The 20196-nt window shown below is 39.1% G+C and overlaps 2 protein-coding genes across 15 annotated transcripts in view; one reads left to right on the top strand and one right to left on the bottom strand.

Moving 5' to 3' along the window:
* Positions 1-201: 201 nt before the first annotated feature.
* Positions 202-1282, bottom strand: LOC105566933 (H/ACA ribonucleoprotein complex subunit 3). Its single transcript, XM_012021371.1, has 3 exons — positions 939-1282; positions 701-743; positions 202-340 (listed from the first exon to the last, which is right to left on the bottom strand). The coding sequence occupies exons 1-3, from the start codon at positions 990-992 to the stop codon at positions 243-245; spliced, it is 195 nt and encodes a 64-aa protein (XP_011876761.1). The 5' UTR covers positions 993-1282; the 3' UTR covers positions 202-242.
* Positions 1283-4589: 3307 nt separating this feature from the next.
* LOC105566931 (dystrophin, isoforms A/C/F/G/H-like) overlaps positions 4590-20196 on the top strand; it is a 510950-nt gene continuing 495343 nt past the window's right edge. For 5 of the 14 annotated variants that reach the window (XM_012021368.1, XM_012021362.1, XM_012021360.1 and 2 more), the window contains exon 1: positions 6286-6753. In XM_012021368.1, the coding sequence (XP_011876758.1) occupies positions 6663-6753 (91 nt within the window). In that variant the 5' untranslated portion in view covers positions 6286-6662. Of the gene's footprint in view, positions 4812-4848; positions 5127-5149; positions 5205-6285; positions 6754-8182; positions 10015-14813; positions 15448-20196 lie in introns of those variants that run through there. The other 9 variants (XM_012021361.1, XM_012021363.1, XM_012021369.1 and 6 more) reach the window with 8 other exon arrangements.

The raw sequence follows: 20196 nt of genomic DNA, 5'->3' as shown, positions 1-20196 counted from the left end.
AGTTCTCTGGAAATAATTCCTTATCAAGACTATTATGAGACTGTAATACTGGATGCAGCTCCATGATGTCGAATAATAATCTCGGGTGCAGACTTTTCCTCGTTATCGCTAAAGGAAATTGTGGGCGTGAAAGTTGAATCACCTTTCTGTTGGCAGATATAGATTCGCATACTTGGTTGTATCACGGGTCACAATATCATGTTACATTTTCAAGTAAAATTTATTAGCTTTATATACAACAATTAATAGCTAGGTTGTGTTTGTTGCGTCAAAAGTAGGCCGTATCTTCTCTTCATAGTAATCCTTTCCCTTGAATATTTGTCCTCTATGGAAAATCGTGCTGTAAAGACATTCAATAATTTCGTAATTGCCCTGTGTATCTGTGCAATGGAAATAATTTATGCGGAATGGTCAAGAGATTAATCAGCAAGATCAATAAACGAGCGAATACGGACGTCGATATAAAATAATTAGATTGTTCATTAACTTTAAAGCATAAACGTTACGCATTACACTGAGCTCTCACAATCACACATTGGATCAATAAAATGACATGAAAGCAGATTAAAACAACGCAATTATGACGGAGAAAAAGAAAAAGGGCGCGAAATGGAGATAAGCCAGCATGAATAGTAAAAAATAAAGTAACTCATAAAAAATATAGTAAAAATATGAAAAATATACGAGACAAACAATTTACCTGGATGTGCAGACAAGGTCGGCTTTCCATCAGGGTCCACTTTCTGTAAAAAAAAATGCAGCAATCGTTAGAAAAGATACAAAGGCGTCAATTGAGAAGAGATCAGATCGTAAAAGAAGGAAAGCTAAGTCGTGTAACCTAGGACAGTGCAGAGAATCTAAAAAAAAGATTACAGATAAAGCTACAGAGTATCTATCACTATCTATTACGTGACGATGTATGCGTATGGCGAAAGTACCTGCAGAGTGTACACGCGGTTCCCCTGCTTGTCCAAATAATACATAAGATACATTTTGAGGTACTTGGTCGACCTGCGCTCCTTTGCAGCCCAATCTAACCTAACTCTCTGTAACAAATATCCGTCTCGCTAACGGATACAGATTCGTCTAGCCGAGCTGCACGTTCGAGGATAAATCCGCCGTATCTCTCGTACAGGGAATGTCCAAATATCCGACAATAACAAACGACGCGACAATTACGGCCGCTGCGTTTCTGGAAAAGTGTTCGTTTGGCTGTTGCGTCGCCTCTACGCTCCATACCATAGACATAGTACATACATATAGACTGAGCGTCCCATTGAATGAGCTGAAGCTTGTGAAGGGAGAGAGAGAGAGAGAAGATTTAAGAAGACTTTCTTTCTCTCTCTTACGCCATCGTAAGGGGAAAGAATTGCGCCTGCGCAGACGTGATCCTCCCTTCTCACGATCGTGTAAGACAGAGAAAGAAAGTCTTCTTAAATCTTCTCTCTCTCTCTCTCTTTTCACAAGCTTCAGCTTATTCAATGGGACGCTCAGTCTGTATCAGTCTATATTTACTATGTCTATGCCTCCTCACCACGTGGTCAAGGTGGCCGCGCGTCGCCGCGTTTCCGGTGTAAACGGAGCTGTGTTAGCGCTGTATAACGTCGTTACATATAAGGTTTTTGCGCTGTCCCCTCGTTACATTATACCCCACTTTATGCGTTGCGCGGCGACGTTTATTGAGAGAGCGCTTCGGGCATGCTAGGAAAAACCAGCTACGAGAAAACCTGCTTGGCTCAACGTGTGCCGACGTTTGAAGCGTATCCAGACGGGTTTTACGATAGCCGCGCATGCATGGAGAAATCGATTAATCACGGATGAAAAATAAAACACGCCACGTTACATTATTGTATACGTAATTGATTTCTTTACGCATACGCTTTATGGGTCAATGACAGGCACGAAATTGTTGCACGTAGCAGATCTGCTTTTTCTGTCGAACGTAACTAATACGCTTCGGAAGGAGTAACAAAAGTAAGACGAACAGTTCCGTCGAGCGAGACTCTATAATCGTAGGGGCAAAAGTGAATGAGTTATCGAATTCTCCGTTCTTGGACGGAAATTCTGCAAACTTCCGTGGATTAATAGAGGGTCTTCTATTACGAGATAAGCTCCTAAACTGACATACCCTGCCGGAAATAATTCTACAAAATTCTACCAAAAAAATTAAATACACTACAAAAACTAAAATATATAATAATTGCAAGAATCGAAGAAATTCTACGTAAATTTAAAAAGTGTTACAAAAATCAACCTGAAAATGTTAGAAGTAAAACACTTTTTTGTTAATTAATTTTTGTAATATTCTACAAGTAAGCAGATGTTTTAATTCTTTAAGATGTTGTTTCTCAAATTCTTAAAACTAGTGAAGCTTGGTACTGATTTTTACAAAATTGTACATTTTCATGAAATACTACTTGCAATAATTTCTTGATTTGAGAACATTGTAATTAGTGCTACTATTTCGCAGATATTTTTACAAAAAAACTAATGTTTCAACGAAGATATAAAAATTTCTACAAATTTCTATTTCAGGTCCATTTTTGTAGTTATTTATAGAAATTTTTTTCCGCTAGGGTAGTAAGGTTTCTGCTAAATTAATAGGCATCATCTGTTGGACCCACCATGAATTTATTGCCCTCGGAGTGTCTGTTTAGTAGAAAATTGATTGTTAAATTGCGAAAAGAGATTTGTGATTGAATTTGGACGTTGAAAACCTAATATCTCATATTAAAATCCTATACAAACTCGAACTCTCCTGCCTTTAATTCACTCCTATTCTTAACTTTTTCCTATCCCTATTAACAATTGTAAATATAATTGCTCACGAAATAATTAATTTAAAATACACTATAGCATCGGTGATTTTTGTCGACCGTGTCTGGCAATTAAAATTCTTATTGCGAAAAATATTACCTCAGCCAGAATTCGAACCTGGGACCTCCCTACAATCCGCGACGGGCGTCTTCGCCAGCTCGACCACCTGGGGCTGTGATAATACTATTCGCAATAACGTGTATATAACTTTAAGATGTTGTTTACGCGTTTATTTCGACTTTTCAGAAACTGTGCGTCGATACGGATTGTCGATCGCACAATGAACTGTCGATACGCGATTTTTGTGAAGATTTCGCAATAAGAATTTTAATTGCCAATAAAGTGGCCAGTTAGGTCGAATTAATTCTCCATCCAGGTTTATTATTCACTGGCGATACAATACATATACTGATAGTCTATCAAACTAAGCCTGATCCATCAGGAGACGCACAAATTTTGTCATCAATTAATAAATGTTCTAACGCTCAAATTCCTATAACTCAATATGAAGTAATAGAGACGTCATATGGCGCTTTTTCACCCGAAGTTGTTTCTACCAATTTCAACAACTCGGGTGAAAAAGTGCCATATGACTTGTCCATTACTTCATAATGAGTTATAGTAATTTGAACGTCAGAACTTTTATTAATTGATGACAAAATTTGTGCATCTTCTGATGGATCAGGCTTAGTTTGATAGCTTACTAGTAAGAATATTCTTAAAGTCGCCAGTAGTAATTAATAAATTAATAACATCGGTGATTTTTTTGTCGACCGTGTCTGGCAATTAAAATTCTTATTGCGAAAAATAATTGCGAATTATAGTATTATCACAGTCCCAGTGGTCGAGCTGGCTAAGACGCCCGCCACGGATTGTAGGGAGGTCCCAGGTTCGAATCCTGGCTGGGGTAATATTTTTCGCAATAAGAATTTTAATTGCCAGACACGGTCGACAAGAATCACCGATGTTATTTATTTATTAATTACTACTGGCGACTTTAAGAATATTCTTACTAGTTAAAATACACTATAATCCTCGTAATTTGAAAACGAAATGTTAACTTTACGAGAACACAGAAATTCACGTTCGAGCTTATGAGTCAAAATCTGCACGTGGCCGACTCGAAGATTAAAACGGAGCACGAAATATCTCTCGCGATCTCTCCGTTGCACCGCACTTCGATATCCATCTCCTATAATTACAAATTAATCACATCCTCAATCCCTTACAATTTCCAAATTACCGAACTGACGTTTTTTATCCAAAGGACCTTCTAGCCTCAAGGACCCGTTTCCGGATCGCTTTCTTGGCCAACACTGTAAATCCAAGTGTGTAATTTTTACACACACAAGTGTGTAAATCGTGAAGCCCCTTTTACGTATTTATGTGTGTATTAATTTTTACGATTTTACGTGTGTGTGTGTAAAAAATTACACACTTGGACTTTTCCGCGTTTATATGTGAGTTTGTACGAACTTGCGCACCTACGTGTGTAAAAATTACACGTTTGGATTTGGAGTGAAGGGATCCCGCGATGAAAGGCGGATAAAGATACACCCGGGAGATCGCACGCAAGCGACCCGACTTGCGCACGTACTCATTATCATGTTTATTATCGCCGCGCGACAGGTTGTCGGTCGCGGACGTAGGCGCGACGATGCTCGCCGGTGATTAGCCGGGAGGCTGCCGCGGCGAGATGCACCGGAGAGCGTGTAGGCGCGCTGATTGACAATTCCTCCTCGTGGCGGAGGAGTTGACGTATAGTGGGCACGCGCGTGCACGCGCTCCGACGCGGCGGGAGCCGGCCGGACAGCCAGTGTCACTTCCGCTGACCAAATCGCTGTCAGTGCTCGTCAGCTTTGGCTCGCCGTCCGCGACGAGCCCCGCGCGGTGTGCGAAGCGTATACGAAAAACGCGCGCGTTTCTTCCCCGGATGCTGCGCGGCCGCCCGCTTCCAAGGTGAACGATTGCTCGTGCGGGAACCCGTCGATCAGGTGCGAGACGGCGCGTTCCCGGCGTCGCGAGTAGGCGATTTCGCGGCCACGGGAGTGAAATCGCGACGGCGAGGCGTGAATTGCGGGATGCTGGACGCGCGGAAAACCGCGCCTGTCATCCGCCGCGTCGGGCGTCGACGATGCTCGGCTTTGTTTCCGTTAATGATTATACAATAGGAAGCGCGTAATCGTCCGCAATTGGCGCGAGTGTGTACAGGTGGAGGTCATCTGTAGGTGTTCGCGTAACAGATCGCAATTACACGAGGCTATAGCGCATTCGAATTGTCTTGGATCTTCGGCCAATGGATTTCAAACGTAATCGCTCGTTAGCGGAAAAAACTTTCCCGATAATAACAGAATAATCTCGTGGCATTACCGAAGTTACCTCGGATTGTAAGGCCTGATTTTTCGTTTTCTGATTAATTGTTAACTAGAAGTAACTCGTGTTACCAAAAGTTACGGTTAAATATGTAGAGATATAAAGAGTTCCATCACACGATACGCGCGCTGAGAAAACGTTTACAGGAAATGACGATGTTCACGGTTCTTAGAGCTCTTCATTCGTCTCGATGTCTTTTGTCTTGCAGTGAAATCGTTTAAGATAATCGACAAATTTCTGTTTCGATCAAACAAAATGCATAACATGTTAAAATACTCGTTAATCATGTTATTTATATAATTAAAATCCAGAGCTCACGTCTTATTGTAATGTCAAGTGCATGGAGAGAATTTTCTTTTAAAATTTCTTTCATCCTGAAAATCATGCAATCGTGGGACATGGCATTTTGAAGAACTGTACGATAGTTTTTGAAATTTTACCATATATCCTACACTGAGAACAATGTCCGATTAAATATAATCGGATAATCCAATTACATAATAACAAACGGATATATCCAATTAAATTGTCAATCCGATGAAAAATGTGATCGGTTTTTCAATCAACGTTTATCGGTAACTGCATTTCATCGGGTGTATCCATAATTCAATCGGAAAACGTAATCGGAAAAATTAACCATCGGAAACACTATTTAATTGGTTTATCCGATGAATAATTTTCTTAGTGTACTAATAAAATGTATACTAAATATAATTACTAGTAGAATGTATGGTAAAATTTCAAAAAACTCTCATAAAATTCTCTGAAATGCCATGTCGTTCCACGATTACATGATTTTCTGAATCCAAATGCAAATTTAACTTTACTCTCGAGCCGTCTTTCTATCACGTACACGGAGAGAATTTTCTCTTCAAATTTATCCTGAAAATCATGTAATCGTGGGACATGGCATTTTGAAGAACTGTATGACAGTTTTTTGAAATTTTACCATCTATCCTACTAGCAAAATGTATATTAAGTATAATTATTAGTAGAATGTATGGTAAAATTTAAAAAAAAACTGTCATAAAATTCTATGAAATGCCATGTCGTTCCACGATTACGTGATTTTCAGGATAAATTTTAAGAGAAAATTCTCTCCGTGTACGTGCTAGAAAGACAGTTCGAGAGTAAAGTTAAATTTGCCTTTGGATTCAGTTGCAACGACATTTTCGTTGCAATTGCGCGAAATACAAGATTCGAGTCAGCTCGAATCGTAAATGTTTTCGTGATAATTTAACGGCTACGGACTGCCATTACCGATGGAAGTAGTGCTTCACTCGTTCGTATTATCGGCGAACCTTCGTTCGTAAAAAATAATCGCTCCGATACCGTCGCGGCGGCCTTAAATCTGCCTTACGCTACTAATCTCATTCAGTCTAGCGGCTAGAATTGATCGCAAATCGCGCGACACTTTGCGATTCTTAAGTATCGCTGGATTATCGTCTGCTACGCGATCGCGGTCGTTTTAGATGCAGCGGAGGAAAATTCGTTGGATTATTCAGGTACCGGAAGAGCCGCGGCACGTTGAGACCGTCGAGCAGCAAATCTCAAGTACGAAAGGTAAGCGAATTCTAATAACGCAGAAATTCAACAACTACTTGGCTAGAAGGGAATTCTAATCTTTCGAAGGCCTTTCTGTCACGTTACTGACAAATTCACAAGTTCCGCGTTACCTTAGTTCAAGTCTAATCGTAAATAGAAATCGTGCAAGCTCATTTGTGCAGTACAAAACGTAATTATTTCAATTTAATTTAAATGTCTAGCACGCGGAAGAAAATTTTTTTATATAATTAATGTATTGCGTACAATCGATAATAATGGATGCACCTTTAAATTGCTGTGTTGCGTAATAACGTTTAAAGCAGCACGATTGTCTGTTCGTAAATTTAGCAACGGGTTCGTCGAAAACGTTTATTTGTAATAAACGGCGCGTAAAGCCGAAGATAAGATCCTCCGCAAGAGATTGACATAAACATGCATAATTTATTACGTGTATAAATAAACATTTTGCATGCCGAAGTCTCCGCGTCTGCCTCATGAAACTTTATTGAGCAAAACTCCTGCGAGAGTAGTTATCTTAAATCATTAGGCTGATAAGGGTAGGTCGCGACATCAAAACATAGTATATCAATCAGACTGATTTTCAATTCAGGCCTCCATCTTCTATTAAAGTGTCGTAAGTTATTGGAGACTTTTACTTTGTACCTGTTTATCATTCGCGGTAGAAAAAGAATTAAAAGTGTCTTACATAATTGGAACAATGTTGTATGATCTCTAATATTTTATACGCTATTACAGAATAAATGAATAGAATAAAATACCACCAGCTATAACGTCTAGTCGTGACGTGAATTCTAGATTGTGGCAAATCCGTCACATCTTCTTTTCTATATACGTTTGCGAATTTTAGACGCATAATGTTAGGCGCAAAAAAAAACAGAATGCAATGTGTATTCTCTAATAATGTCAAATCACACAACATATTATTTCGATAAATTGTGTCCCATGGAACATTTTATGTGTCTGTCTATACTTCTTACTCGTTCCTTAAAATCTACGTTCAAACACGTGTACTCTATAATAGTTCGGTTCTAAGCTTTATGTGTTGTCTAGTTATATTGAATAATAAATTGCTGGACAATAAATTGAGATTCAAACGTAACTGAAAAAGAGAATGCCATTGTTTCGTATAAATATATTCTCGGACTTAATTAAAATTATTAAAATAATGTAATATTTGGAATATTTCAGGTTTCTCTTCCGATAACATTATGCGTCTAAAATTCGTAAACGTAGAAAAGAAGATGCGACGGATTTGCTACAATCTAGAATTCATGTCACGACTAGACGTAGCTCGTAGTATTTTATACTATTCATTATGCAGAGTCGTGACACCGCGTCGTTTACACGATTATAAATAAAGATGATCAGCACGATTGCGTCGCGCTTTACTTCGCTTTTCTCCTTTCAGCGTAACATCTTTTTATAGACGATCACCATTGTCTTTTACGGCCGTAGCTCCGCCGTTGATGGATTACTCAGCTCCCATTTGCTCGTTTTATTAAATTTCCTTCGAAACGTAAATCTAACATAGAACAGAAATGCCGATGTTGCGGACAACGTAGCCGGTGATATTGAGGCAATTTCGCTCTGTGTGCTCAACTGTTGGCAAATAAATCTAGCGACTGCACTCAGCAGCGGATGTCCTGAGGCGCAATCGGCAATGATGCGCCTGATACGAAAAAAGATTATGGTATCGTTCCTTATCTACAACTATCTATTTCTCGAAAGTTTAGAAACGATATGAACCACTATAATCCGTAATAGCATCCGAGAAGTTATAAAATGTGCAGGTTGACTGTCGGAAAGCGCGCGTTAATACGATAGGACCAAATGTTAATGACATTTGGCAACGGACGCGTCTCGAGTGCATTTTAACGAGTCAGTTATGTCAAACACCAAGGAGGTGTTCGATGCGTCGGCGCTAACTTCTGCAGAGATCACCCGCAGGGTCGAAATCCGGGATACCGCGCAGTGTCGCGGCGGGCTGCGTCCCATGAGGTCGTTCCGAGTTATGGAAAGTCCGATGCGCTCTTATTGCACAAGTTCCCTGACTCCGTAGCCGCGCCAGATTATCCGTGGACCGCCGCGCGGAAACGACGAGTGTTCTTGACGGGAACAAGTGAAACTGCCATTCATTTAGAATGTGAATTTTTTTTCTAAACAGTACTCGCGAAGGTACAAGCTTTGCGAAAGGAGGACTTTGCGTTGATAGATCACAGACTCCGAGTTTACCTTTTATTTAGCGAACGAATAGCACGGTGTGTTATCCCTTTGCGTTGCAAAGGAAGCGATCTTTAATGTATAATTTTCTCGAGTGGGTCATTACGATTCTTCCTGGTTTTGTATGTTTTTCTTTATTGTAAGTTGGTTGTTTTAGTCCTGGAAATTTTTGTCCTGAATATCATTAATTTTTACTCAAGGCGCGTATATGACGTACATTGCGTAAAGAAGAAATTATATATTACCAAACCAATAACGATGTTATACGATATAAAGGCACTTTTTAATCTCGATTAAATGGACGATTATATCTCCCGTAATTACCAGTCTGACTCTCGCCGGTTTAAATCACAATGCACGGATGTAATCAATGCGCAGTCGTTTATATCGAGATGATAAACACACGTGTATGTTGTGTACTCATTTAATTATAGTTGTAAAACGAATGTTACATAATCTTCTAGTATTATATATTTCTAATTATTTACTTATGCAGAGTTGATTCAAAAAGTTGATCAAGTGGTGAAACAGCTGTTACTTTGCAATACTTTGCATAAAGTTGATTATGCAATATTTAATCGCATTTTAACATGTTTGCGTACAATTTTATTGTATTTCTAATTATCGTTAATCATTTGCTTATTCAGAGAGTCAGAAAGTTGATCAAATTCTGAGACAGCAGGTACTTCGTATAAAGATTGGTTATGCAATATTTAATCGCAATTTAACGTGTTTTGTACAAGTTTATTATATAATATAAATTTATTATGTTTACTTAATTACGTTATTTTTTGCTCCAGAGACATGTACGTTCTATTGCTACGTCATTGATAGTAAATTATTATTGTATGATCATTCTCGCGTTAATAATTCGCGCATCAAAATTCGTTGAGACGCATGCTACGTGAATGACTGTCGAAAAAATGCAATATTCGAATAATAAGAACAATTAAAGGTTGTGACGGAATATCTATCTCTTCACGAACTTTGTACATATCTGTGTGTCGATAAATGAATACAAAATGGATGATGATATATGTGAGTATGATAATCAATGATTTTTCGATTAGTACATTTTCTGTATTGCACGTTTTTTTTAGTGTATGCGATTTTTAATACACTAATTTTGCTGTGAGAATCTAATTTTTAGTATTTTGTAATTATATCCAGAGCGTTCATCATTTTGTTGTTCGACACAATGTCGAAAAATAATAGTAGTGTTCACAAAATTTATTCGTTCTGTCCCGTGTATTTAGAAGAATGTTAAATTATTATAAGTTACGATACGCATCTCGCTTCTATGCTTTTGAAACCGCAAAGGATTAATAAATCTGATTTAACTCTTAACTTGATTGTGCGGCGTAATAATATTATCTTACCTTCTGCGGTCAGAAGTAGTTAAGGGACTAAAAGAAATACAATAAAGAAAAAATCGCTAACAAATGTGAAACTTTATCTTAATTTTACGTAGTTTTAGTAAGACAAGTTTTATATATAAAACGAGAAACGGAAGTTTTGCTATAGAAGAAGATTGCGATAAAAAATTAGTTTACAGCTTTCTTTATTTACACGCGTTGGCATTTCATTTTAAATGCACGACGATGTTGCAACGAGAACGCGAAAAACTACAGCTGTGGGTTGTTTCTGTATTGAGAAACCATTGTTCTAAGCAGTCTAAGTATTTCTTGGTCAACAAATGTTTACTTTCTCCTGTCGAAAGTGACATGCTTCTGATATGAAACTGTGGTGTTGTTTCTATATTGAGAAGCCATTGTTCTAAGCAGTCTAAGTATTTCTTGGTCAACAAATGTTTACTTTCTCCCGTCGAAAGTGAATCCCTTACGTGTTAGAAAAACTATACGTTTTTACTTTCGACGAAGGTATAATTGATTTTACACGAAGATTCGCTCTGTTTCAGTGTAATATCTTGTTTAAGTTAGGAAATTTTTAAACATGCTTATATGTTAGACAATTTAGATATGTTGTATTTCAAGATTTGAAAAATGTTTCAAGTATATCTCGATTATCTTTTTATAAGAGATGTTGGAGAAACAAGAGTATAAACTTTTTTTTATTGTAGCACATCGTTTGCGTACAACTATTGTCAAATGCTATATTTATGTACACTAGGCATCACTGATGCCTTTCCACAGGAATTTAGGCATATATGCACAGAACACGTATACATTGTCCATGTATGTATATGCAACATGTATAAATGTGTTGATATATGCACGAATTAAAATGGGAAGGCATCAGTGACGCCTAGTGTACGCCTACATCGAGAGCGACTAAGATCCGGTTTCACCAAACGTCACTTAACTTTAATCTTACAATTAGTTGAATTCACGTTTGTCTCTTTTTAAAATAACAGTTAGAAAGAGACAAAAAATGAATTAAACTGAGCTTAAAGTTAAACGATGTTGGTGAAACTAGGCCTAAAGCCCGGTTTCGGCAAACGTCGCTTAACTTTAATCTTAGTTTAATTTACGTTTGTCTTTTTCTAAAATAACAGAAAGAGACAAAGAGTAAATTAAGCTAAGCTTAAAGTTAAACGACGTTGGTGAAACCAGGCCCGGTTTCACCAAAAGTTGCTTAACCTTAATCTTAGTTTAATTCACGTTACCCAAAGAATAAATTAAGCTAAGCTTAAAGTTAAGCGACGTTTGGTGAAACCGGGCCCCAGTCCTGTTATACTATACGTCGTATGTCGTTGTCGGATGTCGGGACCGAAGGTCCAATGAGAAAATATCTTTTTTGAAAAGCTTCCGACATACGACGTATTGTATAACAGGCCTAAGACAATAGCTCATAACAAAATGTTCTTGTGAAACAATAATAAAAAGAAGGTGTCACATCGCAGAACATACGTGTCGCAGAGCACAGTTTCGGAGAAATGCAGTAATTTTCTTGCTTTCATACGATCTCTCGCGTAAGTTCTACTACTATAAGTCTGAAAACAGCGGATGGCTATCTTCCAAAATTGCGCGAATGGACGAGCAGACGGAGATATCCGGCGATGAATGGCGGTCAAGTTGTCCGTTATCGTAACTTTTCTGATAAAAGGTTCTGTAAGTAATTCGGCTACTACTCTGTTGATAGAGGATCGATTTTTCCCACATCCATTAATCGCAAACTTATTAGCTAAGTACTGTTACATTTTATCATTTACCGCGCCATGTTCCATTAATAATGTTTAATCGGGACGCGACTAAAAACATTCATTTTCATAAAATTATATAATTGTTAATTGTTTTCATATTAGAAAAGTGTCGCAACGATAAATATTTCAGCGATTAAGAACTTGAATACAGCTCAATTTTATTACAACGCGTCTGTTACAAGTTCCTAATCGTCAGTACATTAAGGTCTGGTTTCACCAAACGTCGCTTAACTTTAATCTTAGTTTAATTCAAGTTTGTCTCTTTCTAGAGTAACAGTTGGAAAGAGACAAAGAACGAATTAAGCTAAGCTTAAAGTTAAACAACGTTGGTGAAACCGGACCTAAATCGTATCGAGGTCTTCGGTTAAAATTTTCAGTTAAATCAAAATCGAGGGGTAAACCGCTGAGCAAAATCGTGTACGCCAGTGCCTACTAAAGCAGTAAAATTTGACAGTAATACTCAGTGGGCATTACTTTATCTTATTATTTTTCTTTATCTTGTTTTATTTTTTTTTAGATTCTTTATAACGTCCCAGCAAGACCAAATAACACCGACTAATGCCCAAAAGATGCCTAGTAATGCCGCAAATCTGTACACCACAATGTCCACAGCGGTTTACCCCTCAATCGAAATAGATGGAACGAAAATGCTCGAGTAATAAAATATAACGGCATTCATCCCCGATATAATTTTCGTACGTGCATATAAGATTTACGAATTCGCGCGGACAGAGAAATACTGTTCAAACGGCTGACGGTTTAGTCTTAAGTGGCTCATAATATTAATTAGCATTACCGTAAACAGATTCCAGATATGAAATTAATTAGATTCATTCCAGTAACGCGTGAACCGGGCGCGCGATCATGCATAACGCTATCGGCGAGGCCAATATGTAACGACATCAAGATGCTATCTCTGGGTTATTGACACGAGCGTTTCCGCGGTACACATACGCACCGCTATCGAGAATACATTAGGGTTGGTGCAAAACGTACCAGTTTCGCTCTATCAGTGACGAAGATCAGAGTTTCTGGTCCCGCGGTGTGTTGATCCGCTCGCGAAGATTCTCGTTAAAGATCGTTTAAAACGGATACCGATCGCAAAAATCCCCGCGAGTCGCGGGGAGAAATGAATATTCATGACGGAATCGAACCTTGTAACTTGTGCCATTTATTTTAAATATAAAATAAGGCTTAAAACGCTCGCGTAAACGCTGTCAATTACGGGCTTCACGTCCGCTTAGAATCGCGAGAGGGCACGCTATCTGAATCGATATCGCGTCAAATCTTTCTGCGGGCTTTCACGAAACTGTATAAAAATTTCACTGAAATTCCGTCGAGGTAAAATCTGTGGCCCCATGAAGCTCCGGAACCGATAATTCATTCCTCAATTTTCAGGTCGTTAACGTTTATACTGTTATACCGTCTAGACTCTAAATTTTACATGAGGATTGTCGGTAGTCCAAGCACGTGTGAATCGTGTCTTCAGATCATGCAACCGATTTGAGTTTCGCTTGGCGGGCCCCCGGTCTCGGCCCGAGCCCAGGACGCATCCTACCTGTTTCATACTTCCTCTGCTTTCTGAATCCCTGCTTACCTGCGACACGCTGGGCCTTACGGCCCAGCGAATCAAGGCTCGGACACCCGATTCTCCCCGATCGAAAAGCCCCCTCACCTTGAAATGGCCCACTCTTTATTTGTGAACAATGGCGCTATGCATATATATATGTGTATCTTTGAAACGTGCTACTGAAAACGTACGGGCATAATTATACGCGGGAAAGAAACGGTGAAGACAATTGAGAATTTTACTCTGTATAAAGCACGCGGATAATTTATAATATTTACGATCGTTAACGTACTCGTTACAGTGTCCTGGGAAAAGTGGGTTTTCTTTACATTCTATTATTTTATGGTTACACGACGTTGTAACTATTTCATGATTAATATTCTGCTCTAATTATTTTATGATTGTAATATTCTAACTTTCAATCCTGCAGATTGATATTCCAGATTTCTAAAGCTACGACCCACAGTTTATATTTAATTATTTTCAATCAGGCCCAGTTTCATTAACGCCGCCTTAACTTTAATCTCTCCCTCTCTCTCTCTCTCTCTCTCTCAGTTTAACTTATTTTCCTTAGCTCTTTCTAAGGGGACATAGAAAGAGACAAATTTGAAACCAAGATTAAAGTTAAGTAACGTTTGGCGAAACCGGGCCTAAGGTCCCGTTTCACCAACGTTGTTTAACTTTAAGCTTAGATTAATTCGTTCTTTGTCTCTTTCCAACTGTCTACATCAAAGAGAGACAAACGTGAATTAAACTAACAAGCTAAACGACGTTCGGCGAAACCGGGCCTTAGAAATGCACGGCTACGTCAAACGACCGCTTACGTTTTTTTTTCCCCTCGTGGTTCCAACGATTGTAAAATCTTTATTATTTTTATTTGCTTCCGTACGATTATTCGATGAGGGGGCCCGTACGGGCGTGCCCGGAGAAAGGGGAAATTCTCGCGATTGGAGCGAGAAGGAGCACGCGGCACGTAGCGCGGGGGGAAGGGGGGGGGGGTTCGCGCACAGTTTCGCGCGGAGTGTCGGCGAGACGAGAGTGGAGCTACGCCGTCGGTGCGCGGCGTGGTAAGGGAAGTTGGGCCTTACGAGTTGCTCGCTCCGAGGTTGCCAGTTCGCTCGTGGCTCGGCCAGCGTGCGCCGCGTTCGGCAGTCGTCGATTGACGTTAGCTCGCGAGTGAGGGACGTGTGCCGTCTCGTGCCCCGCGCGTCGTCTTCTGCTCCCTTTTCCAGCGCCCGCACGACTCGTCGGCGTCGTTGCTCCGCCGCGCGTTCTCCGTCCGAGCCGTCAAGATCGCGCGATCGATCGGGATGTCGCCGAGCGTTTCGTTGCGCGGCCTCCGGCTACGACGACGGTCGTGAAGGTTCCAAACGGACCGTCGCCTAGCTCGCTCGCTCGCTCGCTCGCGAGAGACAGAGTCGAGCAGTTGATGCGTGCGAGTGCGCGCGCGACAGGCGACGAGCGCATCGGTGTGGTGTGCGTGAGTGCGTGGCCGGTGTGCCCCTCGACTTGTCAGAATCAACAAGTGGCGTAGCATCCTCGCGTGGGCGCGTGCGCGCGCGTGCGCGCGCGCGAACGGCCGATTCTAACCTCGCGCGGATCGGCGGCCGCGCCGCTTCTGTGTGTGAATCGGCGGCGTCGCGGCGCCTCGCGTCCCCCGTGCCGCTGGATACTGACGTCGACTGCGGGCCCGGTGGCTGCCGCGCCGAATACCTCAAGATGGAAGTCGTCTACATAGGTGCGTGCGTGTGCGCGTGTACGTTTACACGCGCGCGTACATGGGTATGACGTGTGTGGGCGTGTTTGGGTGCGCTCGTGCGACGAGATTCTTTCTCTGTTCCGCACGTGGCCACCTTGCGCGCGCGTGTCACTTTGCACCTGGCGAATGTGAGCCTCCTTCTCTCCAGGAGCTTTTCGGCGATCCCTCGACATCACCGAGGCCGATTGTTCGATATAATTGTGACTCCCGACGGAGGTTACGATGCGAAACCGCGATGCGTTTGTCGATGACATAATAGATGGTTTGCTCCGCAATCTTTATCGACCAATTAACGCTCTTGAGAATTTTACAGTGATTGCCATTGAGAAACATTCCCGTGTCTGTGTGTCACAATTATACCGCTGGTCCTGCTCGTTTATTAGCTGTTGTCGTTTGTTATTATGTCTCGTAGAGGTTTCAGCCTAATCTACCTTGCCGGAAATAATTCTACAAAATTCTACAAACTATAAAGTACAACTGGCAGAATCTAAGAAATTCTACGTAAATTTACAAAGTGTTATAAAAATCAACGTGAAAATGCTAGAATTGTAACACTTTTGTTAATTTTTGTAATACTCTACGAGTAAGCGGATGTTTTAATTCTTGAAGATTTTGTTGTTCCTCAAGTTTTTAAAACTAGTAAAGTTTTGTACTAATTTTTACACAATTGTACACTTTCCTGAAATACTACTCGCGATAATTTCTTGATTTGAGAACATTGTAATTTGTGGTAGTATTTCGTAGATATTTTTACAAAAAAATAAATGTTTCAACGAAAACGAGGGGGAAACCGCTGAGGGCATTGTGGTGTACAGATTTGCGGCATTACTGGGCATTACTAGGTATTTTTGAGGCATTAGGTCTTGTTGGGACAATATAAAGATAAAGTAAGATAAAATAAGATAACACAAGATAAATAATGTAAAACAAGATAACAAAATTAAGTAATGCCCATTGGGCATTAGTGGGCATTGGTGTTACAAGATTTTGGTAAGCGGTTTCCCCCTCGAACGAAAATATACAAATTTCTACAAGTTTCTATTGCAAGTCAATTTTTTTAGTTACTTATAGAATTTTTTTCCGATAGGGTACAGCGTGCTCTTTGCGTTTAGAAATATTCTACTTCGTAGCCAATAAATACGTTTAAAAAATTTGTGCAAGTTGATAAATTGCACATTATACGTTGCACAATCGTACGTTGTCGACGAAGTTTTTAAGCGTTTTGATGTGCTTGTATAAAGTCGAGTGTTGCTAGACGCAAAGAGCCATTGTAGATTAGGCGTTTGTGCGCCGGTTTGTCTACGGTTTTTTAATCACTTCGAATTAGGTCGTTTTAATTTTTTCGAAATGCAAGCGATAAATAAAAATTGAGAACACGTAGAAGCTGATTCATATCTGTCTTATCGCTGAAGTCTCGCAGCTTTATATCATTTTATATTTCAAGTCTGCATTCCTGCTTCGGCGCTTGACATAAAATACCTTCGCCTGATTTTTCGATTTCTCCGATTCTCACACGAAGATATAATACATTTTCGCGTACGTTATCTGCGACTATACATTTTGCGATGAACACGTGCGAAACTGGTACGCGGATTTATACAAATTTCGTTTCGTCTTTCATTTTTACTCAGTCATTTTAACTGGTCTTTATCACGTAATGTGTCTATCGTGTAAATCTAACGTGTTACTTTCGTCGAAGAAACTGCTCAATTGTTCGGTTAACGCGCACGTACTTATATGCCGGTTACTTGAATAGTTGCGTGACACATTTTTCGCGTTGTCAGCCGCAGTAGGCGATGGAATAATCTACGTTCCAAGCATAACTTATCTTATCTCGAGATTATTTGCGCGCGGGAACTCGGCGAAACGCATGCACACGTCGGAATTGAGGATCGGTACACGTGCATGTTAAGAAAGATAACGCGCTTACGAGCGTCGACACTTGATTTCAGCGCCCACGTGCTATGTCATTTACACTCGCGCGCGTACGAAAGTTTGTTGGCGAGATGCGACGACCGTTTTAACCGCGAGCAAGATGCCACTCGATATTAAAATTAATATGCCACTTTTACGCCGGGGGGGATTAGAGCTTTTAAAAGTCGCGGGCGACACGACACGTATATTTTATATCGTCTCTACAAAAGTAATGATATCAACAAATTGCGCCAAATATAACAATGGATATTTATACAAACTAATTGCTTTAGTATTGGTTTTTGTCTCTTAAATGTTATATTTCCTAAAAAATTAAACTAAAGATTTTATCGGAAAACATAATGGAGATAATATTAATGAGACAGACTGACCGCAAATGAAAGATCTCATTGAGCTGATTATAAATATGTCGGTGCCAAGGTGTACCTCCTTTTCGAAAATCGCGGACGATACGTCACGTATATTTTATTGAGTCGGTGCACGTGCAACGTGTCAATCTTGAGGACTTGAGTTTCGTAAAATTATTTTACCGTGAAAAGAATCGTGCACGCGAAATAATTATGTATGTGCAGTTAACGATTGTTCCACATGCGAAGCGATTTAATCAATTTAATAATGCAAATTGAATAATAAACGATAACAGGGGAAAAATTGTAAGAACAAGTTGCCGTGTTAATTCGTGTAAGTTGCAGAGTATTTTTACGAGCAAAAGGATTTATTGTAAATATAGTCGAGCATTGCTATTGTTAACAGATTGATAATATATAATTTGTTATTGCTGTTTACACTGATATACATTTATTACTCGATAATGATTTTTTTACGCGGGCCTGTACTAACGGCCAGTTTTACAAACGTGACTGCTAACCAAAGGTTAATTGATTCTCTGTCTTTTCTTAGATAATAAAATGGAAAAAGATAGGGAGTCGACAATCCTTAACAGTTAACCGACGTTTGTGAAACTAGCCCTAAACTGTTATAAAATTTAGATTGTACAAAATCAAACGTGTATACAATAATGGAATTAAAAATACATTTTGGCTCGGAAGGAAAATATATATTTTACGAGGTCATTATTCTCTTTAACGGAATAACGAATTTACCGGAAATTCCTTGCAATGTGATGGAGCATATTTAGTGTAGAATAGTAGTCAAGAAGCATAGAATGCTTCGTGAAGAATTGACGTTTGCATCGTAAAACATCAGTTGCAAGTTGCAACATGTGCTACGAATTTAGGTATATAATCATGAAATTAAATACTATCGTGGAAACCAGGCTAATTGATCGTTAATTTAAGTAGCGTTAATACTTTCTATTCAATTAAATTTTCCTCGTTTACATTACACGTTCGGGAACGTTGCTGTATTCGCTGTAGCAGGCTAATGAACCATTACTTTAACGTACGTTCAATACATCTCTTATATACGTGTAGTATTTAGAAAGGCCGTCGTTCTATACTTTGGTAGTATTTACATTATTATATGAATTACACAATATGGAGGCGCGAAAAAGTTACTGCTTTCAAACTCAATTAAAGAATTACCCGTTATTAATCGTCTTTATCGTAACGTAATTATTACAATATCCGGAGTTAATTGGATGCCAATACATAAAATGGCAATATCGTTTATACGCGGTGAATAAAAAGTAAAAATATCAAGGCCTTGAAGGGAGAATATATATTAAAAATGAGCCTATAAAGCATTCACGCTACAGCGGATTCGATATCCTTCGTGATACATGTCGTAAAAAAAAACACGCAAGTTTTTCGAAGTGCAATATATAAATTGGTCGAGGTATATAGCGAACAGATAGCTGCATCGCTTAATCAACGCCTTGCCACACCCCTCATTTTTTGTTCAATTAAAAATGTATGTATTACATCACGACGTTAATGATGGTCCCACCCAGCCTGATAACCGATTGCGTTATTTACCCACTCGATTATTCTAACATAAGATGATTATGCGGAGAGATGTTATCTTAAAGATCGACCTCTACGAGGTTAATACACGATTTTCTGGATTTCCTTATAATGCATTGCAGTTCTGATCCTTTCGCGGAATTTCAGAATTTCTGATGCTTATATTTTAAAAAGAGTACCGATTAAACGTGAAGAATAAAATACGAAGTGCATACTTTGCGTTATACGAAAATAGGTCGTAATTTTTATTTTAGAATTTATTTAATAGAATTTACTTTTTATTCGCATTTTTCGCAATTATAGTCTTTAACTATTATTTTCCTATTATCAAGATGACAATATCTAATTCACAGTTGTTATATTTAGTTTGTTCAATATTTAAATTTAAATTATATTATCATTGATTGAATTAAGATAATTATGTATTTTTAAAACACCATAGAAGCTTGAATTTTTATTTTTCTCGTACAAAAATGATTACAATCTGTCGAATTTAACAAAACAAAAATTAAAATCTCCACAAACTCTCATCGAAATCAAAAGATGCAATTTTATTGAAAGTTTGATGATTCAAATCAATCCAGATAAAGTGCAATGCAAAGATTTGATATTTTTATTGCGATAACCAGTCATTTTATACGAGTCTTTTGAATTAGCGATATGAAAAATTCCCAATTTTCCGAGGAGAGAAAAAACATTCTTCACGGATATTTAATACTGTTAGAAAATATCATACTCCGACAGATACGACAGATTGATATCCTTTCAATCGGCGATTCGACGATTGTCACGTGATAAACAGAGGACGCGCACTTACAATTAGTGTCCGGACTGTACGCGTTCCCATGCGGACGCTTGGATAATTTCG

Source organism: Vollenhovia emeryi, unplaced genomic scaffold (genome assembly GCF_000949405.1).
Source record: "Vollenhovia emeryi isolate VEMERY1.0 unplaced genomic scaffold, V.emery_V1.0 DF939141.1, whole genome shotgun sequence".
Lineage (NCBI taxonomy): Eukaryota > Metazoa > Arthropoda > Insecta > Hymenoptera > Formicidae > Vollenhovia > Vollenhovia emeryi.
Note: the sequence above shows the minus strand (reverse complement) of the source record. Positions and strands in the feature narration are given on the sequence as shown.